At 34.3% G+C, this 25,876-nt stretch overlaps 1 protein-coding gene across 1 annotated transcript; it reads left to right on the plus strand.

Moving 5' to 3' along the window:
• Positions 1 to 3,865: 3,865 nt before the first annotated feature.
• LOC143229423 (MAM domain-containing glycosylphosphatidylinositol anchor protein 2-like) lies at positions 3,866 to 18,094 on the plus strand. Its single transcript, XM_076461735.1, has 6 exons — positions 3,866 to 4,079; positions 5,632 to 5,890; positions 7,780 to 7,986; positions 10,955 to 11,119; positions 12,295 to 12,569; positions 16,741 to 18,094. Exons 1-6 carry the CDS (start codon positions 4,008 to 4,010, stop codon positions 16,882 to 16,884), a joined length of 1,122 nt encoding a protein of 373 aa, XP_076317850.1. The 5' UTR covers positions 3,866 to 4,007; the 3' UTR covers positions 16,885 to 18,094.
• The last annotated feature ends 7,782 nt before the right edge of the window (positions 18,095 to 25,876 follow it).

Genomic DNA, 25,876 nt, shown 5'->3' on the forward strand with positions numbered 1-25,876 from the left:
AAAAGACCATGAAATTGAAAAACAGAAATGACAAAAAGTTGACCTTTATCTATCCAACTCAGGTAATAAATGACAGATTGTACAATTTAAATTTCTTCGAGGCTAAGGAGAAGGAATATTATTTAATTTACATAGAACAAAAATGATCCCAACAGTCCTTTGTACAAGTACAGATATATATTTGAGTGTTAGCGTACAGGATGAAGAGTTTGAAACCATCCCTAGAATATCGTTGACGGAGAATGTGATATGCCCTAAAACAAAGGATATTAAATTATAACAGGGTTATCGCTATACCGATAAAAACTAAAATAATGTAAAGTACTGACAAGAACATATTCAACATGCCTAGTAGTTGTAACTATAGGGAAAAAGGAGTTAAGGCTAGATTGCATCTCTGTATTACGTTCATGACATTTACAACGAGATTCTTATTAAAGTTGTGATAAAGAGAACAAATGGAAGAAACAGAGAGACTAAGGTTTCACAAATGTGATGATTGACCCAACAATACTTATCCTTTAACGAAATGACCCGGCATGGCCAGGTGGGTTAAGGCGTTCGACTCGTAATCCGAGGGTCGTGGATTCGAATCCCGGTCACACCAAACATGCTCGCTCTTTCAATCGTCAGGACGTTATATTGTTACGTTAGTGAAAGAGTAGCCCAAGAGTTGGCGGTGGGTGGTGATGACTAGCTGCCTTCCCTCTAGTCTTACACTGCTAAATTGGGGACGGCTAGCGCAGATAGCCCTCGAGTAGCTTTGCGCGAAATTCAAAACAAACAAACCTTTAACGACTGAAGATATAAGTCAAGTTAAAGTGGCTAAACTTGTCACTATGAATCGAGCTCAGTAGGACAACCATCACTCAGAAAAGTCAAATGATACTTTTCAAGAAAAGCTTGACAGTTTGATTGTTCACATTCATTCGGTCAGAAACACGTATACGAGTAGAATGCCACGCATTATTTTTCCAACATGAAATCATGTAAGTGCTCAAGTCTTAGAACCTGTTCATCATTAAAGACAACACAAGAATTATAAATATTGAAATATACAACTTTAAATATTTTCTTTACAGTATCAATGTTCAAGCCCTCAAGAGGATACATATTATAAATACTATGCGAAAATGAGTAATATTTAGTCTAATGGAAAAAATCTTTCCTACCTCCTGAATGATCTGGACGGTGGACCGAATAGCCAGTAATTGGACATTGGAATTAGGGTTTTAATCAAGTTTCCTGAATAAATTCTATGTGCAGACCTACAGTTTCCTCGTAATTGTTGGACACGGTATCATTGTTTCTCAAAGTTTGTTCAAGGAAGTCGTATAGAAATGCTTTTTTAACAGCTTTAATGAATATCTTAAACTAGCAGAGTCAGTGGGAGAAACAGTTAACCACATTTGCACTGAAGGATACAAAGTCTAATTGGAAGGATATGTACACCATAAAGTTACTTCTTATCAGAAATGAATTATTACTATCTATAATTGTAGTATGAATACCAACTGTATTACGAAACCCTATAGAAGTAGGACAAAGTATCACTTCAGCAGAACAGTCAGTTCTAGAAGATGATTCCTAGAATAAGAGTTAGACTTCTCTGGAAGATAAATTTCGTTGTAGTTGCTTTTATTCAACTGCGGTGAATCGAAACCTAAGAGTGTTGCTTGGTAAGATTTACCAAGCTGCAATCAGAGAGACAAGAGAAAAAACAGTGTCAAGGTTTGAAACAACTGTTCACAGATGCTGAGTGATTTCGTTTTATTGAGGTAGCAATACTTTATGTATTTTTACAATATTTTCTCAATAAATGATGAGAGTTAATAATTTACGTTTTAACTTTATTATTGTAATTTTATATTACATATGTGGAGGAATATTTCGAACCGAGTCATTATGTTGGGTGAAAGGCACGTTTTAAAACTAGGCTTAAAAGGGAATACCTTTGTTTGGAATTTCGCGCAAAGCTACAAGAGGGCTATCTGCTCTAGCCGTCCCTAATTTGGTAGTATAAGACTAACTCACCACTAATTTTTGGTTACTCTTTTACCAACGAATAGTGGGAGTGACCATCACATTATAACGCCCCCACGGCTGAAAGGGTGAGCATGTTTGGTGTGACGAGGATTTGAACCTCCGACCTTCAGATTAGGAGTCGAGTGCCTTAACAACTTGGTCATGCCGGGTCTTATACTTTTTTATCTAATGGAACTAACGAGTTCACTCTTGGGCATTTCTAATTTTTTTATGAACGATTGATAACGTTAGAAATTTGTACTCTGTAATTTAGGTATTTTACAAAACAAAAGTAATTGCGTACTAGAATCATATATATTTAATTTTTGCTGAAACAAGCTACAACATAAAAGTAAAGAAAAATAAACGAAAAAAAATGATCAAAACAAGCATATGATGAAGATTTAATCGTATTTATCGAAATACAAATCACTATCAATAATTTGGTCAGCAAAAACAAAAAAAGAGAAAATAAACGGTGAAGGTTCGACCGAATATAATAGTAAAAAATGGAATATGGAGATCTCTGAAGATGTTATGGAGCGTAGGAAAAGTCTACGTCCCTACACCACAATTCCTTCCTTATTCTTTCACACAGATTTGAATCTCTAACTGAAAGGAGTGCTTTATTTATGAAAGGGTTTAACTCTATAGAAACTTACTTATATACAGCATTTATACGCTTGTGTACAACATTTATAAAGCATGATTTGTGATAGCAGAAAATAGTTTTACATCAAACAATTAAAATTAAGAGTATTAAATATGTATATATGAACTTTATTAAGACTAACCAAGTGAAACCGTTGTGACCGGACGTATAATTTTTACATATTGTTTTCAATGATTAAGTTACTTCCAGTATTCTTTAAAGACCTTTTGGTGTTGTAATTTTTGATACATTATTTTTACAATATAAAAGAATTATATACGTTTTGAATCCCATGTTCTTCCAGCTGGTTATTTTGATGAGTTTTCAACAGAATGAATAAATAGTGTGTTATAGCTACAACGTTAATTATATTCTCGAACTAGAATGACTGCCGCTGTGTTTCTTTTAAAGTGTTTTTAAAAAAAGTAATAAGTTGTCGCGTGACCAATAACGCAAGATATTTGCTGTTAAATTGTGTTCTCTTGTGTTGAAATTCGCTGATGGAAGTAACTGAATACTGTATCAAACTAGGTAGTGTGGGAAAATAATACTTACTTCTTTCCAGAATTATTTCATGCATCTATTTTACCCAGGTGGTTAAGGCGCTCGACTCATAATATGTGGGTCGCGGGTTCGAATCCCGGTCGCACCATACATGCTCGCTCTTTCAGCGTTATAATGTGACGGGCAATCCCACTCTTCGTTGGTAAAAGAGTAGCCCAAGAGCTGGTGGGTGGTGATGACTAGCTGTCTTATCTCTAATCTTACACTTCTAAATTAGGGATGGCTAGCGTAGATAGCCATCGTGTAGCTTTGCGCAAAATTCAAAGAAACCAAACTCTTAACCAGAAAAAAAAATTGTAATCGCTCTCTCTTATTTAGGAAAGAGAGAAAAAGTCCCAGTTCTCGTATTTCCCCTCTTATTCTCAACCAGGATAATTTTTATAAGCAACTCAGAGTTAGTTGTCATTACGTTGAAAGCAGGAGAAATAAATCAACCCAATTTTCGTTTACATTGCCTCTTAACCTGGGGAGAGAGATAAAATAGCCCCCAGTTTTGTTTTTACCGCTTCTTAACCAGGAGTAGGAAAACAAATTAAGTTCCGCCAGCATTGATAGATAAGAAAGGAAAATGTAGCTGTTCTAAGAAATTATGATAAAAATATGACGCCAAACTCAATACACCAGTAATGAGGAGTACGTGAACAATGAAATACATCTGTATAAACATAAATGAATATACGTGTGTTGGTGTCATCCGGTCAATGTCCATGTTATTAACCATTACTGGAGTCGCTATATGATGAACGATATTTCGTGAAGAACAGCTATGAACAACTTATTGTTTTGGCCACTAATTTGTTCATGGATTTATTTGCTATTGTTCACAGCAAAAATTGAGGTACCATATACTTAAACGTGTAGAATATTAATATCTAGTAGTAAGTTATGATAATTAATTGTATTTAAAGTGTAATGAAGAACTGTGTTAATGTAATGAAGGCAAAAATATTCGAAATAAGAAACGTATATGTGCTCATTTGATCCTAGCAATTGTTATTTAAAGATATACTTTTAATATTATTTTAATAATGAAAATTCTGTCAAAATGGTGATACAGGCTGTTAAACTTAAGAACTTAGAATACATATAGTAATGTTAATTTTACATTATTCACAAATTTAGCTACATAACCTTTCTTTTGTCCCCTCAGTGGATTAGATACCTGTGGTTAGCACAGCACAGATAGCCCATTGTGTAGCTTTGTGCTTAAGAGCAAAAAAAAAAAGTCATGTATTTATAATTACATACAATATGCATACAAAGAAGTCATGAAATGCATTTATTTCTAATTTTTATTTCTTGCTTACAGCGAAATACAGTATAAAATGTTATCCAAAAGTAAGTGTCCATAGAATGTAGCTTTTGCTTGTTGTTTCAAGGAAAATTTGAATAATTGCAACATGGCTGACAGCTCTTATGTTGTAGGACTCACGGTTGTTTAGGGTTAACACTAATCATTTGAGTAGTTTACTATACTATGAGAGTTTTGTTGAATAGTTTAAGGTGCAAATATATAATGTTTGAAAACTACATAATAACCTTGAATAAAATGGGAAACTGGCAGGATTTGAATAATAAACGTATGAATAATACAAATTCCGATGTTACATTCACAAAACTTATTAACATTTATTTTCGCTCGTTATTATTAATTATTTAAACAAATATAATAAAATTACATTAATTTCATCATGAAGTCGATCAAATTGTAATTACTGTGTTTTGCATAAAACGTTTGCATTAGATCTTAGGTAAAAACAAACCGATTATTGAATGTTAAAACATATAGTTTGAATTTGATATTATAGTAGAAATTCCTTTAAAAACTCTGATAAAATTAAGTAATTATGTATTATATTGTGGTTTTGCTAAATTGTTGTGTAGTTTCATGCCTAAACTTGACCTCAGAAAGGAGTATTTGTTGTTTTTTAAGTGCAAAGATACACAATAGGTGATCAGTGCAGACATCAAATTCCTATTTTTAACTTTCTAAGCCCCGATATTTACCGCTAAGCCACCGTGTTCCGCTTATAATGCTTGAGTTAGAAAATCGTTATTTTCGCGCAAACTATCGGGAATTACGTGATGATATGAGATTTGAAAAAGCTGATTATCTTCATAGCTTATACATTTCCCATTTTGGTTTAAGATAAAGGTTTTTTAACAGGCTAAGGTTATGTTCAAAGAATGTTGTTCCTCATGACATTAGTTTTTGGGTTCTGAAAATGATTTCCTTAATGATAATTTTTGTTTTTAGTTTATGAATGGTGCCCGTATTTATATTTAGTCCTAACTTCAGGTGACACTGTCTTTAAAGATTCCGAATGAAGCTTCTTCAATACTGTAACGTTCACATTAAAATGTATTTTAACTTGCATTGTCTGTTTCAGTTTAAGAAAATTATGATTTTGGAACCAGAGTTGATAACATGGACAGAATGGAGCTCATGGAGCAAGTGCACAGTTACATGTGGTCATGGACTTCAATATCGTCGTCGTGAGTGTATCTTTCTTCACTCTCTGATGAGCACTTCGTTTGGAATCGCCCAGAAATCTGCATTCAAATCCATGCATAACACTATTAGTAACTGCCCTCAAAAGATGCAGAATCAACTTCAAAAATGCAGTTATGTTCAGTGTCCTATTTCATGTAAGTTTTAGCTTATACGAGGTTAAGAAATTGATGTATAACCGTTTATACAACTAATAAACATGACGTGATCAATCTTGTTAAACTTGGGGTATTAGTTAAATATTTCTAATTTCTTGAATTTTTCATTATAATTTTCACAAGCTCAATTAATTATATAAATTTCAATGTTACAATTTTTTTTCACGTAATGCTTCGGGCTGGCATGGCCTAGCGCGTTAAGGCGTGTGCTTCGTAATCTGAGAGTCGCGGGTTCGCGCCCAAGTTGCGCCAAACATGCTCGCCCTCCCAGCCGTGGTCGCGTTATAATGTGACGGTCAATCCCACTTTTCGTTGGTAAAAGAGTAGCCCAAGAGTTGGCGGTGGGTGGTGATGACTAGCTGCCTTCCCTCTAGTCTTACACTGCTAAATTAGGGACAGCTAGCACAGATAGCCCTCGAGTAGCTTTGTTCGAAATTCCAAAACAAACAAACAAACAAACGTAATGCTTCACCGTGGTTTGTCTGCGCTCTGTTCTCAGCAGAACATTTAACGCTAGATTTCAGAGCTGTAAGTTCTTAAACGGACTGCTCTGATCCACTAGAGGACCTAAACTTCAATACAGCATCTATTTCTACTGCGAAAGATTCTTTGAAACTCTAATACTTAATTAACAGTATACAATAGTCCTATTTTTAGAGGCTTATTGGAAGAAGAGAAATTTATTTTGTATTAGCAATATCATTTTGGAGACACAAACATGTTGAGGTAACTGAATAAATAAAACCTTTATTAACATCCTCAGTCATTAGAACTTGACTGCAAAAGTGTTGTAACACATTTATTGTTGAACGGACCTTTCATTGTTTAGTAAATATAATGTTAAATCAGGCCCACGTAGTGACAAAAAATAATTTATTTCTTCAATATTGTTTGCTGCAGTCTACATTTACGAATAGGCCTAACTTCACAAACAAAGTTTGAACAGATGTTTCGAGAGTAGAGTGTAAGTTGATTTGTTAATGATAAATTAATCGAATGATAAATAAACACGTTAATTAACTGTTTAGCTTAGTACCTAAGTCATAAAACTGTATAACTCACTGACTGGCACTGAACTGGTTCATTCATTGATTCACTGAATGAATGACTAATTTACTGATTCCAGTATTATATTGTGCTCTTGTTTCTCCGTACATAAAGACGAGCTCTTCCAATCAGACAATTCGATCAAGACATTGAAAAAAAATAAGCTTTCAACATTTTGTATCGGTCAGTGACAACGCATGTAATATAAAACGTCGTTTTTTGTGTACTTCAAATTAACTGTAATTTTCTCATCTCTGGTCGTCTTTGGCCCGGCATGGCCAAGCGCGTAAGGCGCGCGACTCGTAATCTGAGGGTCGCGGGTTCGCGCCCGCGTCGCGCTAAACATGCTCGCCCTCCCAGCCGTGGGGGCGTTATAATGTTACGGTCAATCCCACTATTCGTTGGTAAAAGAGTAGCCCAAGAGTTGGCGGTGTGTGGTGATGACTAGCTGCCTTCCCTCTAGTCTTACACTGCTAAATTAGGGACGGCTAGCACAGATAGCCCTCGAGTAGCTTTGTGCGAAATTCCAAACAAACAAACAAAACTGGTCATGTTCCTTTAGCCATTCGGTGCTATTACTTAACGCTATAACATCGATTATATTATTTCATAATCAGAACTAAATAATGTACATATATTATTATCCATTATATGTATATTATTATTATTAATTAATATTGAGAATTTAAATGAAATTAATTCGTTGATAAGTGTCCTGTGAAGTGCATAATGCTAGTGACGTCATAAGTACTTAATATTCTCTCAGGAATAAATATAATTATTTGTTTAAGTTTTAATCAACTCATGTTTTGTTATTTCAGTAAAGCCTAGGGTATTCTGCCAACCACCTGTCCAACTTCTTCACGGGGAAATACGGGGAAACACCGAACCTGTTGTCGGTTCGTACCTTGGGTTCAGCTGTAAGAAAGGTTTCAAGCTCATCGGTCCCAACCAAGTTCGCTGTTTGAGATCCGTTGACGGAAATGCAAGATGGAGCGCCCCCATCCCCGCATGTTTACCTACGAAAGGTATTTTATATTTGAAAAGTTAAATAGTTAGGGTATGGGAGGTACAGAAGTTGAAGCTGAGAAGGAAAGTTTTATTAATAATAATAATCACAAAATAAATTTGTGTAGGAAAGTTTTAATAATAATAATAATCACAAAATAAATTTGTGTAGGAAAGTTTTAATAATAATAATAATCGCAAAATAAATTTGTATAGGAAAGTTTTATCGATAATAATAAAAAAATACATTTTGATATTCAGTGTGATTCTTATCATCAATGAGCATTTCACAGGAAGTAGAAGAATTTCTCGGCAAATATCATCTGGTTTCTCGGTAGAACAGTGGTAACTCTTCGGATTTACAAAATCAAGTGTTTATTTAGTTCTCTTGGTAGACACATCGGGTAACCCAATGTGGCTGTGTTGTAAGAAAATACCCATGCACACACAAATGTTACCTATGTCAGTAGAGCTAGAAAGGGGTGTGCTTAGGGTTTGGAAATATTATTTAACTTTTGTGCGTGTGTATGGGACAGAAAATCTTGTTTCACTCAAAGAGCATTTATCTTTTATAACATAACGAACATCATGAATGAAACAGCGTTCTCAGACCACTGACTCGGTATTTTCGTTAACGTTATATGTTACTAAAGAAGACATATTTTGCTAAGAGTTTTTTATAGAAACTTAATCTTTTTCTTATACACTGCTAAACTGGATAGACAGAAAAAAAGAGCTACTAGAAGTATACACATTTTAACTTTTACTATTATCGCCTTGTGTAAATAAAGTGTTGATAAACCACGAGAATCACTTCATGTATCAAAAAACTCCATTTCTAAAGTTTTACAATTCAAGTAGCTTTATAAGCTGCGAAAACTACACAGACATCGCAGTAAAATTGTCAACCATCTGGTAACAAGTTCTAGCGAAATAGTAAAAATAGGCGAAACTACATTAGCTAGAAAAAAGTGTGTGTGTTTTCTTATAGCAAAGCCACATCGGGCTATCTGCTGAGCCTCCGAGTATAGCGTTATAAATCCGTAGATTTACCGCTGTACCAGCGGGGGACGCTACGTTAAAAGATTAGAACGCGTTGCTTTATCATTTAGGTGCCCTAGCTGTTAACGATAATTTCAGCATGAAGTTCAGCCAGTTTAGGAGAGTTAGTTTAGTCCTGTATATATATTGAGCCAACTATCTTTATAATAAAAGTATGAAAATAAAAAGTAAATCAAAATAACAAGTAATAGCATTTGATAAATAAAAGTAGTTCAACTAATAAATAAGTAATATTGTATACCTTACATATGGAATAGTGAAATACTAGCTGTTGGCTCGAATTACTGTTGCATAATATAACTTTAGTACGATATGCCTGTGTTTCCTCAATTCTCCAAAGCACCTGTTTTAACCAAAGAAAATTCATTAAGTACCTCTACTGTGTAACGCAAAAAGCGAGTGTATTTATGACATTTTACAGCCGTGATATTATTCAAACTGTACAAGTGAGTACTACGAAAAACAGTTTCCAGCAGTTTAGTCAGTTTTTAAACACAGCTGGTATTTACGGTTCCTCTCTGGACAAAAATGATCTAAAATAATATTAATTAATAGGTGAGGTAAATATAACTCGACATGGATTTAATAGTAAACAAGTTTGGATGCTGTTTTGGGTGTATATACACATATATCTTGTTAATTTTGCTGATCTGTATCCGGTAATAATAGTGTATAAAGTATATTTGTAATTAAGTACAAAACTACGCGATGGGTTATTTGTGCTCTGGTTGTTTCTAGGGCCGTAAGTCCGTAGACAGACATCTATGTGATTTGGGGTAGGGGGCGGTGTATAAAGAAGTTGATTATGTTATATTAAAACGATTTGATGACTTCGTCACTTTGTTACGGTCCATGTCACCACATCCGGTCATACTGTATCTGACAGCCATGCTTCTTAAGGACCACTTTGTGAAACTGTCAGGATAAAAGCGCGTCACTGTTTCTTGCATACTTTCAATAAGTCACAAAAATGCAAATAAATCTATTGACGATTTGATTGGTATGTTTTCGTATGAATTAGCATGAATACGTGTTTCATTTTCGATCTGCTTGTGATACGTGACGGTTGATAAGATATGTAACGAAAGTAACCTGTTTAGACGTGACTTGTATCGTTTTCCAGAAGGAAACCATTCTTTATTAGATTATGATTTTTTTTTCTGGGATGCGTGAAAAGGTTCTGCAATTAGTCATTGTAATCGTGGGTTTTTATGTGTTTCAAGATATTACACTTGTTGAAGTGCTCTCTCCCTCGATGGTTGTGGTGTCCCAATTTGATTAATATTTCTTTTTTTTTCAATGCCATTAAGTACAAGGGATAATCCTATTTTTGAAATTTTAAAATCCTATTCATAATATATCATTATAACGTGAATGTATAAATATTTGCGTTGGCAAGGGCTGTTATATACGTCTTCCTTAAATGGATAAATTTTCGGTGGTTACGTACTAACTACGAAACGCCAAAAAAAATGTAGTACTGATATATGCTGTTCCACCGTGACGTTCTTTCGGCGTGTGGTTTTCACATGACTTACTTATTTGTACATTCGAAATCGTTCCAATATAACGTATTCAATTCTATGTATATCGATTATCTTGGATAAATACTGAAATTGCTTCGGCATAGTTAACGTTGTTCAAACCTTCATGTTGGCTTTGACTGAAATCGTTAACTTGATTTCTATATGCTTATTACTCCAGCAAGCAACAGGAATACGAAAAATATTTCAGAGAGAAACTATATGTACTGGTGAGTATTAGCATAACATACAATAAGAACATCGCGATTAAAGAAAAGTAAATAAACTGTACTGTTAAGGACTTAAAAATCACTTAGGGTTAAATGATTTGGCAAAATATTTGTATTTACGCGATTTGAACATAACAAATAATCGTTCTGACAGCGACACTGTTCACTTGCAGCTGCACCTGTATTTTGCTCGTTCGATACTGGTTGGTGTGACTTACATCAAGAGCAGGAAGACGATTTTGACTGGAAAAGACACAGAGGACAGACATCTTCTATGCAAACTGGTCCTAAGTCAGATCATACGTCATCGAACTATCTTGGCTCTTTTACAGGAACAGGTACGTTTTTACCACTTGTCATCTATAATCCTTTTTCGCAGGTAGGTTTTAGCACATGTTATGTGGCAGTCTAAGCTGTTTTACAGGAATAAGCAAGGTTTTGCTACATCTCGTTTAAAAATACGAATTATTTTACAAAAACAGATACATTATCTCATTGTGACGGCTCTCATAAATTTTATGTAAGTGCCACTATATGCCACCAGACATTTTTTGTGTATTTAGAAACAAGTACTTTTTATATAATTTTATGGTCTTTAAAGTTCTAGCAGTTAGTGTATCGTCTTTGTTTGTGTCCTTTTGGTCAACAGGTGCGTTATAAGAGTGACGGTATAATTTAAATTTTAGATTAAAGTATCGTAAGCGTTAGTGGTGGGTGATTTTCAACATATATTATTGCTCTAGTCTATAAATTCAAAATTATCGATGGCGAAAACAGATAGTTCTTATGTACCTTTGTGAATGTTTTCACTTGGTACGTATTAAAATAACTCGACTTTCTTACTTTAATGATATTATGTTAAGTTTCTAATAATCGTGACTGTCTCTACTTGGTGAAATGTTATATTAGATAAAACTGACTGTTTCAGGAATAGTTTTGTACGAAAGTAGATACTAAGATAATTTGTTTTTTATTATTATTTTTAAAATTTTCGCGCAAAGCTACACAATGACTACTTGAATATAGCCATTTCTTATTTTGAACTGTTAAACTAGACTGTAGTAGTTCCAAACGTGCCTTCCTTGAGTTCTTCAAACACATCAGGAGTTCCTTCAGGATTGGCTTCTTATGAGGTTAGACGACTTCAGTCAATGCATTTTTCTGGTTCGAAGGCTTGACTGGGTAGCTAGATAACATCATACACCCAGTTTTTGGGCAATTCTTTGATTATCATTCAAGTAACGCACTCACGACCACAAAGTGCAAAGCGTGTTTTTTGTGTTACTGGTGCGGGGACCACGAATGTTTGAATTGAAAATCCAACCACACAAAGCATAGCATAATTCTTCCATGCCAAAATAATTCAAACTCTCTAAATACATTTTCTGACTGAGTTAGAAACTTCAAATGGATGTCTTTAGGGAATCGCATGGAAATGGTATCATAACTGACACTAAAGTAAGCCTTTGTTACCAAAGAAAAAACAATCTTTATCTCTGTGTTACCCACTTAGGTTATTATGCATACATTGAAACATCACATCCCAGAACCAAAGGTGAGAAAGCAAGGCTGATGACACCATGGATAGCACAAACAGAAACAGGGTTTTGTTTGAAATTTTGGTATCATATGTACGGAAGCAGTGTGGGGTCGCTAAGTGTTTCCATACAGCTGATCGAAGAGAACGGAGCAGTAGAAGAAACCAAATATTTCGACAAGACAGGCAATCATGGGGATTTTTGGTTAGAAACAGCTTTGAACATTCCTTTAAGTAACACTGAAATCAGGGTAAGTATCAGTTTATGTATATAAATATTTTAATATTCATTTCCATAATTTAATGACCACATTACCATTGTATATATAATCAGAAACTAGCTTTGAGTGTAAAACATTATACAGTAATGGTAATTATAAGTCAAATTTTTACAAACCATTATAAGTTTCATGTTTTTATTCAACTACAAATATTAAAAGTACTACAATGATAAAAAGTGGACAAATGTGTATGCATAAATCAGAATAATTTACAAATAAAAACTGTTTTATGTCTCTTGTTTACATTGTTTTGTATAGTGGAGGGCATTATTGGCAAGAGGAAAGAGTGAAATTGATTCATAAATACTAAATGATGCCACATCAAAGAATTTTTTCAACCACCAAAAGCTCACCAATGAGTTAGAATTTTTTATTCTTAGAAACTCACAAGAGTAGCTATTAACACAGAACTTCCGGTAGTTCTGTTTTATTATTTCATTTCAATTATTAGTACCTTAACAATAAGTTCTCAAACAGCAACTTGTGAGCAAAATGAATCAATTTATTTTTGGGAGAACAGAACATTGGTCTATCTTCTTCATGCTTAAAACTCATTGTTTTAAGATGGCCAGATGGGTTAAGGCGTTCGACTCGTAATCTGAGGCTCGCGGGTTCGAATCCCCGTCGCACCAAACATGCTCGCTTTTCAGCCATGGGAGCCTTGCAATATGACGGTCAATCCCACTATTCGTTGGTAAAAAAGTAGCATAAGAACTGGCGGCAGGTGGTGATGACTAGCTGTCTTCCATCTAGTCTTACACTGCAAAATTAGGGACATCTAGCGCAGATAGCCCTTGTGTAGCTTTGCAAGAAACTTCAAAACAAACAAACAAACATTGTTTGCAAACTTATCAGGTCTGGCATGGTCAGGTGGATAGGACAATGGACATGCCCTTTCAGCCGTAGGAGTGTTATAAATTTTCGACCAATTCCATTATTCATTGTTAAAAGAGTAGCCAAGAGTTGGTGATGGGTGGTGATAACTAAATGCCTTTTCTCTAATTTTACACTTCTAAATTAGGCACGGCTTGCGCAGAAAGCCTTCGTGTAGTTTTGCGTGAAATTAAGAACAAACAAAGCAACAAAATCACCACTCAGCTGTTCGCAAAGAATAGTTATAATTATTACCCAATATTTCGCGCAACTTACAATTTCTACTACTTTCGTGAATTATCCTATAATTTATATTCCTCTCACCACTTTAATGAACATTTAAATAAATTTGTTATTGAAGCTACTATTGCATTGGTTAATAAATGTAGTTGTAACAGTATTTTCATATTTCGATTTAGATGGAATAATTACACTCCAAAATATTCGAAACAATAGAAAATACAGATATATATGTATATATTTTTTTATCAACCGTTTCCATCTTCGTGATTAGCATCCGTAGTTGTTTCAATAAAACATAATTTATTATTTTTCTCTTAACTACCTCAAATTAGGTAAAATTTATTCTGCAATAAAATATAAACCTAGATGCACTAAATTAAATGAATAAGAATTGCACACAAAATAAAAATAAACAAAAGTACCAGAAATATTGAATTTAATTTCACTAATTGCTGTTAAAGTCCTCTTGTGAAGTATACATAGAAAATAAACAATTTTCAGTTCTTTATACTGATTTCTGTAAAGGGCAGAAACATAAAATAAGTCAATATGATATAATAAATAAACTCCATTGCACTAAGGGGAATAAAAATAAGTAGGAAATTTTATATTTAAGCTCTTTTATTTTTTTTTCACACGGACTGCGCATCCTCATTATAACTCAAAGCCGCCTCAATCTTCCAGAAGGGCGCCTAACTGCGAATCAGTAAATATCATACATACATATATATAATAACAATAAATTTTCAAGTCATAAACAAAACACATTATCATAAAATAAAATACGCTGCACATTTTATTTCAAGTTAATGTGTTTTGTTTATGGCTTAAAAATTTACGGTTATAATATAATTAGTCAGAAGTTGGGATTTGCTGTTTTTAACGCAATCCCCATGATTTTGTTTATTCATTTGGATGTAATTAGTTAATTTTACTAATATATATATTTGTGTGCACTAGATGGACTTCTGCAAGGTCCCCGAAAGTGTTCTCTTTTAAAGTAAACAGAACCAAAATTAAGAGGAACAAATATTTTTATTTATTGTTTTTGAAGTTTATATATCATGCTTGAAACCTGCGAAGAGCATATTTCTTCTCGTGATTCATGACACGCACACATTTTATTAACGTTACAACAGACAAAATGCAACGTTAAGCGTCCCTTATATGACGTTATATATGTGTCTACTGACTGAGAGACAACACACTACTGTATCGTGGTGCGAGTGATTAAAATAGGTGATTCCTCCAAGCAGCATTTTTGAAGAAATAAAGATATTCCTTATTCTTAATAAAATAAAATTGTTTAAAACGAACGATTTTTTACTTTAGTAATTTATTCAGTGTTCGCATAGATCAAATAGTTTGGTTTTAGTATGCTCTCTACAATTTTAGTCTAACAGTCTTCAGATAAATTATTGTTAATTGTTTATTGTTCTAACAGTTAGAAAGTGTAAGCTGAAGTTTTAGAAAATTGGCAGGTCTTTATTGTAAGTTGTTTTTAAAAATATATATCGGTAACAGTATTTTCGAAATTTTACCACTAGCAATCGTTATGTGTAAATTTTAGCACAGTAAACATTTACAAAATAACAACCTAGATAAAAAAATTGATCATTATGATTTAATTACGGACACAAAATTTATTTTTAAAAGAGTGCAAAGTTACAATTTGAATATTCTGCAATGTAACTTCACAAGAAATCGAATCCCAAATTTTCGCAGTGGAAACCCTCAAGCTTATCTCTGCGTTACAGGCCTAACGTGGCCCGGTGGTTAGGGTACTTGACTCGTAGTCTGCGAGTTGCGTGATCGAATTCTGACACCGAACATGCTCACACTTTCAGAATTCGGGCGTTATAAAGTGGAAACCATTCCAATTGTTCGTTGGTATAGAGTAACCCAATAGCTGGAGGTGGGTGGTGTTAACCAGTAGCCTTCCTTCTAATTTATCACTTCGAAAGTAGAGTCGGCTGATGCAGCTAACTCTCTAGTAGTCTAAAGAAAACATCATCAAAGACTAAAAGAAATTAAAATTACATAGACATTAATGTAGAGATTAACATAGACATTAATATAGCTCATAATTAGGCTGCAGCTGTAGTTGTATGTGATAGTTCGAACTTAAATGAAAACAACATTGAAACTAATATAAAAATACCTCTGGTGATTTATAACTGTGTTAGTTTGAGTTAAATACTGTTCTTGTTTGTTTGTGTGTTCTTAAGCACAAAGCCACACAAAGTGCTATCTGTGCTTTGCCCTCTACAGGTATCGAAGCTCGGTTTTTAGCAGTTTATGTCCGCAGACATCCCGCTGTGCCGCTGGGGTCTAGTTAAATGCTTCGGTTTCATATAAAAAGATTATGACATGATATATTCTATTGAAATTTAAAAAAAAAACAGTTGTACTTAGATATAATTTTTTAATAAATAAAAGCCTGCTATGATTCTTAGAACATAAAATATCTCTGCATCGAAATTAAGTGACTAGAACAGATTAGACTAAGAAGGTTAAGTTTTGACTAATGATGCACTTTTGAAAGCAGATGGCGCGCTGTTCAAAATTATGTTTGTATTTGGAAGCAGTCGAAGACATAATAATTAGCTGAATATATATCACGAGAATAAATACTGCCACGCTTAAAATCGTTATTGACGTGGTAGTCTGATTTTTTTTTGAAGTACCTTACGACAGATGTCTTTCTTTAGTTCAGTTACTTGAGCACTCACTTCTCTTGCGAGAAGTCCAGGTTCAATTACAACATTTGGAGATGTGAAAACGATATTACCATTCATATCTGTTGAAAGAGAATGCAATAATTACATTACTGTGACGATGGACACAAAAACAGTGTTGTAGCAAGGTTTAAAACCTGATGTTATACGTGTCGTGCATATATCAGTTACATGTACTTTCAAGTTTAAGATCAAATCGATTTGGTTATTTTAAGAAATGAAACTCATATTAATACATTCTAATAGTAGTTTATTATTTCTATTTTTGTTTTATATCTGCCGTACAGGTGATATTTGAAGGAGTAGTAGGAGATGACATCTACGGTGATATTGCCCTTGATGACATTTTGCTTGAAGATCATTCGTGCATTGAACGAATTAACAACCAGAAAAGCAAGGGATATGGTAAAATTAATATAAAAAATAAGTAACCGTCAATATATATTTTGTGAAGTATTATCAATAACCTGGTTTGAAACATTCAGTGCTTTTAAAAAATAAAACAATTTAAACAAAATGTTTTTCTTGACGAAACACGTGCAATCTCCTCGTAAATGTTTTCTGCAGTGAAATATCCATCATTTTAAGTTTTCCTAGATTTATTTTTTCAAATGTACGTGTAATACAATATTCAACATTCCTCTTCGTCTTTCACAATGAGACATCATAAAGAAACAGTTATGATCAAAAGTGGTTCACACAAACCGGAATTATCACAAATTGCTTATGCAGCGACAATTGTCCGTGATGCTTATATAAATTCTTGTAAACATTGATTATTATTATGGATTGTGATAATTAAATCTGTATAATTGTTAATTATCTGCGGACCGAAAAACAAAACAAAAACAACGTATCAAATATAGAGAACAGTACTGCTTAACGAAATAAATGTTATTGATCCAACAATGATCACTTTCATCGAATTAATTTTAGTTAACTAGCTTCATGAAAAATAAAAATGACATTAGTCTGAGATGCTTGAATCAAAAGTAGTATTTTAATAGGTGTATAAAATTAAAGTCTATTTAAATAACGTCTAGATGAACGTCTTCAATATCTTCATTATATTTTATGACATAGTAAATTAATACTGAGAATATGAAAATGATATCACATCTTATGCTGGCTTATTACAGAACTAAATTCACTCATATTTCATCCACTCTAACCATATAGATCATCCAACTTTGAATACTCAATTAAAATAAAAACAAAAACAGGCTACTTTTATTACCAGAATTATTTGCATTATAAAAGCAATTTTAACCAAGAATTTTACCCAAATCGACCTTTTATTTACAATGACAATAAGTAACCTTTGTACGGTTTGTGTGTGACATTATTATTATTAACTCTAGACATAATGAGTATTCTATATAAAACGTGTATCAAGAGCTGATACCGAATATAACGTTTAGTACTTTTTATTACTTTCTAGGTATAGAGTGGTGATAATAATGTAGTCATATATAGTGTTTCTCTGTCATTTAAACGATTTTATCTATTTACATTCAACTGTATCAAATAATAGAAAATGTTGTATTTATCACTTTCTAACAATATGAGTATTGTATCTAGTAAGAACACAATTTCCTCGTTTAAATTTAATTAAATATCCCTGTTAAAAACAGCTTTAATTTATTTACTTTTTGTTGAAAACATTTTATATTTTTTGAATTAAAAACACTCTTGTTTGTTTGTTTGTTTGGAATTAAGCACAAAGGTATACAATGTGCTATCTGTTATCTGCCAACCACGAGTATCGAAACCAGGTTTCTAGATGTATGAGTCCGCAGACATTTCGCTGTGCCACTAGGGGAACAATATAAAAATAGAGAAATCATTTACAATACTAAAAAAGGTATTTGAGTAGTTTAAATCACGAAAGTTTATTTATTAAACCTGTCACAATACTTCTTTGATTAATTTCACTATTCGTGAGTAAAAAAAGTAGCCCAAGAGTTGGCGGTAGGTGGTGATGACTAGCTGTTTACCCTCTAGTCTTTTGCTAAGTTAGTGACGGCTAGTGCTTATATCCCTGGAGCAGCTATGTACGAAACTCAAAACAGTCTTTTGGATAGTAAATACGATCCAAGCAAAATATTTTCTCGTTCAGAAATGTTTTAGAAGACAGCTCCATCGTCCCAATAGCATTTAACAGAACTGCAATAACTTCATATGTTTTTACACACTGATGTTTCGCTTGTGCACTGTCACGTGACTAATTTGTCTTTATTTTTTTGTCAAGGGGATTAGTAGATACTAGCTTTGTTTTGTGAAACGATCTAGTCCAAATAAAGAATTGTTTATTTTGTTAAATTAACAATATTCTCTGTTGTGTCAGGCGAGCTACTTTATTGAAGTTTGACGTTTAAGTCCATTGTTTTATATTTATTATTATTTTTTATCAGTTTTAAGTGTTCTTTGTTGATCAATATGTGGATGACTTACCATACGTCATTGCTTAAGGGTATTATTCAATACATAGCTATTTATTTTGCACTAATAAATTGAAGATATGTGTTTTGGTTATTTCTCTTATTCAGCATCAATGAACTGCTCCAATTCTTAGAAACAAAATGGCTGATGAGTTAACAGAATCTTATACAGTTTATCAGAACTTTGGACAAAATAGCTTTTCCACGTTCGGCAGGTAGACAAAAGTTTTACGGGGTTTGAATGACCAACCGCCCACTTGTGGGTCATCATCAGAGGTTTAAAACCTCCGTTTTGAATTTATTATGAATGAGCATATAGAGGCCAAATCCTATGTAACTGAATACTATCAGAAAGGCAATTTCTAAGAGGAAAAAGAGACCGTTCCAGGTTATACCTAGTACGTGTATATATGTTTATACACCATCCGCAAATTCAGCGTATATGATTTAGATTCAATAATTTATAGTAACTAGGATGTTCTTTAACTATGCATCTGGACATTGTTTCAGTATTTTTAATAAAGACAAGAGAAATTGATCAAAACCTAGATAATTTTTATCATGAATAAAGAAAACGTGATTACCACTGCACTGTTTTTCTAGTTCAAGAAAGCGGCATCCTTTCATAGTAGATATTGCAGAGGAGTTTCTTATTCGTGAAGATTGTAACGTAAATATAGAGGTGATCAGTGGCTCGACTATATGAGTAGTTGGATCGTATGAAGAGGTGATGTCCTTTCACAACATATTCCGCAGTAGGTTTATATGTGTACAGCATTGGTGTGTTAACATTAAGAGATGATAAGAAACCCGACCATATCAGGTTTGGTGGTAATGGATAAGTGGCGCCCTCTTACATTATAATTTGCAATGAAGTTCGATGTTAAATACAGAATGCTCAGACGTCACCAGAAGTAGGTAGGTAGCTTGGATGAGAAGTAATGGATAGATGTCGCCCTCTGACTGCAGGTTTGACAGTGGGATGATATTTACAGGAATTACTATATGATCCGTGTTAGTGTAGATAACTCTAGGTGATCGCTTAAAATATTTTATTTCCACTGAAAAAACTTATATCTTTACTTGTTAATTCTAAATCAATTTTACTGGAAAACATATAGTTTCGGTAGCCGCCAAACAAAGGTGTTTATAAAATATGCAAATAAGTCTTTGCGTTTCATTTTGTAACGTTTTAAAAATATGTTTTGATTAAGAGAACAGTCACGTCTAAGAGCAAACTTATCACTAGAATAAAATGTGCCCGTGTCTGTCATCAGTAAACGACAGCGCATTATTTAAATCATAAATGTTATAAATGTATATACTCTTAACTACGCTATTAATTACTACTTAACGTACACTATCTGGTTTGTTATGAATTTTGCGCATAGTTATACGAGGGATATTTACACTGATAGTTCTTAAATTAGCAGTGTAAGACTAGAGGGAAGGCAACTAGTCATCACTACCCACCGCCAATTCTTGGGCTACTTTTTTTACCAACGAAGAGTGGGATTGAATATCGCATTATCCAGATTGTTATGACGCACGACTCATAACCACCAAACATGCTCGATCTTTCAACAGTAAATTGACGATTTATCCCACTTTTCGTTGGTAAAAGAGTATACCAAGAGTTTGGGCCCAGCCAGCATGGTCAGGTGGGTTAAGGCGTTTGACTCGTAATCCGAGGGTCGCGAGTTTGAATCCCTGTCGCACCAAACATGCTCGTTCTTTCAGCCGTGGAGGTGTTATAAGTGACGGTCAAATCCATTATTCGTTGGTAAAAGAGTAACCCAAGAATTGGCGGTGGGTGGTGATCGCTAGCTGCCTTTCCTCTAGTCTTAAACTGCTCAATTAGGGACAGCTAGAGCAGATAACCCTAGTGTAGCTTTGCGCGAAATTCAAAACAAACAAATTATCGCATTATAATGCCTCCACGGCTGAATGAGCGAGCATGTTCGGTGGGTTTGTTTGTTTGTATTTAAGCACAAAGCTACACAAAGGGCTATCTGTGCTCTGCTCACCAGGGGCATAAAAATCCGGTTTCTAGCGTTGTAAGTCTGCAGACATACCGCTGTGCCACTGGGGGGTGCTGTTTGGTGGACAGGGATTCGAAACCGCAGCTCTGAAATTTAGAGTCAAGTGACCTAACCACTTGGCCAGGCCAGGTCGAACACTGTTGATATGTGTTTATATATAAACATATCACTACTTTGAATTACTAAATTTGAGTCTCATTATGTTTGTTTAGTGGCATCAAATTTTCTTCTTTTATTATGTCAATGGTTTTCAATGATACATTCTTTGTGCTTTAACCCTGACTGCTATATTAATTACTCAGAATGGGAACAGTATAAATCACGATAAAACACGTGTTTATAAAGTAACCTTGTTAATGTTGTCCGAATTTCTATTCTGCCTTTTAATCTTCACTTAAATATAACCATTAGATGAGCATAAAATCATTCACCTGTCTCGCCTTTCTATGCTTTAGTACATGAGAAAATGTCATTATAAGCGTGTACTTTTGTGGGCAAAGATTATCCCTAATAACAGAGGTATTCTCCCCGATCCCACCCATTCCGAAACCTCTAAGATACGGGTCAGCTTGTGTAGTTTGCTTCCACGCCATCCAGTGGTGCAAGTAATAGATTAATTTCATGGGAATTACTTTGTACGAGATTCCTTAAAGCTGTTTATGAAGTGACTTCGTTACGCTAATGCAGAAGAGTGATGTGGGAAGCAGTACAACCGCTTCACAAGCCATATAAATGTTTCTGTCTTGAAAGGTTTTATGTAGATCTTGGCAACTTCTAAGTTAGCCGTGTACGGAAAGACTACAAGTTTTCTTGATGGTAATTTTATCTCGGTCGAAAATTTGGTGTCGAGGCTATATAGTCACGAACCATGTCGTCTGTTATTCACGCGTCGAGTTTAAAGAAGCTAAGCAGTCCGGTTCTAGTAAAATGGACTCTGTAATCATCGCTGTTCAGATATGGGTTCACAGCCGGACTTTTCTTGCACGAATTTTAGCTTTGCATATGATTTACTCACGACTTCCAATAAAACATGCATGTTTTCATGACTTATCGCAAATCTTTCTTTCTCGTAAAGAAAGTCAAGGAGAAAGGAGGTACAAACGATAAGATTACGTTTGTATTAGAAGTGCTTGTTTCATTATGGTTTAGGACTATAAATTATACATATCACACTAACTAAATACAATTTTGAAATTATTTATTTTGGCTATATGTGTGAACAATTGCGAATAATACACTAAACAAAGTGAAAATAATAATGTGTATTCTACATTTTAATGGCAGCTTGTAGCGCTACAAACGCACTGTCTCATCACTGAATTTTCTCAGTTGCTTAAAACAACCTCTCCAAGCACTTTCCAGTGGGTGAGACCTACAACCCTCAAATTATGGGTTCGTTTCCTCGCGGTGAACAAAGTACAGATAGCTCATTGTGTAGCTTTGTACAAAAAACCAACAACTCACTCTTAATGAGGCCTGGCATGGCCTAGCGCGTTAAGGCGTGCGCTTCGTAATCTGAGGGTTGCGGGTTCGCGCCCGAGTCGCGCCAAACATGCTCGCCCTCCCAGCCGTGGGGGCGTTATAATGTGACGGTCAATCCCACTATTCGTTGCTAAAAGAGTAGCCCAAGAGTTGGCGGTGGGTGGTGATGACTAGCTGCCTTCCCTCTAGTCTTACACTGCTAAATTAGGGATGGCTAGCACAGATAGCCCTCGAGTAGCTTTGTGCGAATTTCCAAAAACCAAACCAAACCACTCTTAATGCTATGTTCGCCACCTATATAACATATTGGTTCCTACTTATTAAAAAATATATGTATATACAAATATACATGTAACTTAAACTTGATTTTAAACATTAATGCAAAAAAAATTTTCAGATGAAATATAACATGGTACAAAAATTTTTTTTTTACAAACAAAACGCACCTCTCAAAAATACGCTTAATAAAAAAAAAAAAAAGATTTCAAATAGGTTTATATTCTATGAGGCGCTTTAATTCATTTATTTTTATGCGTTTTTATGAGAAACGAACATATATCATATTCGCACCAGATCAAATAAACCAAAGACGTATTCTGTGTTTTGACCAAATCGCTGACTTGAACACCACAAATGTTCTGAGTAATTACAAAAAATTGGAACACAGTTTTTGTTTCACAACTTATAAAGGATTTATGTAGTTGGCTCGACACGTCCAGGTGGTTAAGGCACTCGACTCGCAATCTAAGGGTCGACGGTTCGAATCCCCCTCATACCAAATATGCTTGCCTTTTCAGCCGTCGAAGCGTTATAAGGTGACGATCAATTCCACTATTCGTTGGTAAAAGAGTAGCCCAAGAGTTAGCGGTGAGTGCTGATGACTAACTGCCTTTTCTCTGGTTAATTAGGGACAGCTAGCACAGATAGCCCTTATGTTGCTTTGCGCGAAAATTTAAAACAAAAACAATTTATGTGGTTAAATTTATAAAAATGCTTTTTGATGTGGCAATATTAAATTTAAGTAGTCTCAGCACTAAAACCTGAGGTTCAATTTCTTGCGATGGACAGAGCGAATACATATCGCATTGAGTAGATTTATACTTAAAGAAGTAAGTAAATACTCTGTAATAAATATACATACTAATGTTAGTAAATACTCTTATTCCCTTAAAAATCTGAAACCGATTGTTTTGGTTTTTTATCAATTTCGTGCAAAGCTATAGGAGGACTATCAGTGCTCGCCGTCCCTAGTTGAACAGTGTAAGACTAGTGGGAAGGCAGCTATTCAGCACCACCCACCGCCGACTTTTGGACTACTTTTTTACCAACAAATAATGGGATTAATTGTCACATTATAACGCCTGAAAAGGTGAGTATGTTTGGTGTTACGGGGATTTGAACCCTTGACTCTCAGATTACGAGTCAAACGCCTTAACCAGCTGGCCATACCGGGCCTACTAATATCGTAAATAATATTTTTATTTGCCTCATTAAGTAATCAACTATAAATTTAGGAGAAGAAATTGTGAAGAGCACATTTTACGTTTCATATTTATAAATAAACGCATGCATATAGAAATATGTATAAAAAGTTACATACTGCACACAGACTGTTTTAATACAAAATTGTTTTCATCGGATTTGTATGTGTGTTGGAGGGGGGTTAGGGTGAAACCCGGAAGAAACTGAATCCAGTTGAAAACTTAAGTGCTTTATTCTTTTCTAATTCTGAGCAGTAATAGCGCCTCACAGAAAGATTCAGGGCACAAACACGAACAGGAAATAAGGACTTTGTTAACAAAGATTTGAGCATACTAACGCTAAGAACTGTTAGTGTCATAATCGTGACAAGAAGGACCCAGATAGAAAATATGAGTTGAAGGAGTGGGTGGATTATAGGGAGCTCCTCTGAAACAAGTTTTTCTCTTATTAAAACGTGATGGGTTCAGTCGTGAACCGCTAAAAAAAGAGCAAAGGCCAAGCAATGATGTATTTATACAGGCTAGGCCTAAATAGGGCGTTTTAAAAAAATGCATTTAATACACAGGCTTACAAGTTTTGTGCAAGAATAAACAGTCCCAGGGTGGTTCGGAAACAGCTAAACCTTTTGTGTGCAGAATTCACTCGTAGTCAGACTTTATTGTAAACAGCCAATATCGCTCAATGTAAACCACAAAATAATGATGTTTTATATTGAAATATGAATTACTTTTTTTAATTCAAAGCTCATCCTTGGCGTGTCAGCGGTAAGTCCATGTACTTGTCCAGGATTGTATTCCCTCCAGTGGATAGAGATTGTATATAACACATTGTTGCTTTGCATTGAGAAAACAACAGCAACATAATTCTAAACTGAGGCCAGTAGACGTAGTCGCAAATCTCTGCAATGTAGCTTTTATGATACACACACCAACTGTAACCTAAATGCACAAACTTATAGATTCTTTGGGTAATTTTGAATGGTTTTCCTTTATCTAGCCAAAGCAATAAAATCAGAAATAAACAAGCTGTTGTAAGGAAACAACAGGCATGATAAACCGGTACTGCTCAGTAAAAAACATACAAAATTACAAAAGATAATTCACAATCAGACAAGTGGACAACCACATAATCAATTACAAACTGTCTTAACCATAGCGTGGAATTTGCTTAAACATCTATCTCAGATAATTTTAACATGTTAAAAGTATTTGAAATGTTAAATATCACTCTAACTATTACAAGGTAACTTAAAAGCGGTTGAACACTATTTTATATACATGAGCTTATTTCCACATGCAAATATTTTAATATAATTTGATAAGGCACTGATTCTTTTACTTATTTATTCCTTGGTCGTAAAAGTAGTTCAGATCGTGAAAATGCGACGATTAAAGACATGGTGCTTAATGGAAAACAAGTTTTCCAGTTGTCTTTCTTACATGTCCAACGAATTTTAGAAAGCATTGCAGTCAGATCCAAAGGAAATACAAAGGTTTAAAGAACTATTTGACCCAATGAATTTATAATACCGCTGTCATAGGAGGATATGATAGATAGCATTTGTATATTATCTTCTTAGGTTCGGAATGTGATATGTTATGTATACTATAACTTGCTCATAATATGTAGCGTTAAAGCACTGACATAAAAATAAGTATTTATTTTCTTTTGTGGAACATCAACCCACACTATTATGTTACTGTCCTAAGAAATGTCATAGTCTGGACGCCACGACATGTAACAGTTCTGTAAGTAATTCCACTTATTTCAGACACTGTCCATATTTGAAGAAATCATATTGAGCGGATCTTATGAAAGCATATCGAAATCATGAACACGTTTAAAGACGTTGGACAAACTTGTATCTTCAACCTACATGGCTTGTTTTCCCATAAATTAAGTTTGGGTTTTTGCACCCATACCGTTTTGAGGAAATGTGTTATAATAATAAAAATAATCCTACCAGAAAGGTAGAC

Source organism: Tachypleus tridentatus, chromosome 10 (assembly GCF_004210375.1).
Source record: "Tachypleus tridentatus isolate NWPU-2018 chromosome 10, ASM421037v1, whole genome shotgun sequence".
Taxonomy (NCBI): Eukaryota; Metazoa; Arthropoda; class Merostomata; order Xiphosura; family Limulidae; genus Tachypleus; species Tachypleus tridentatus.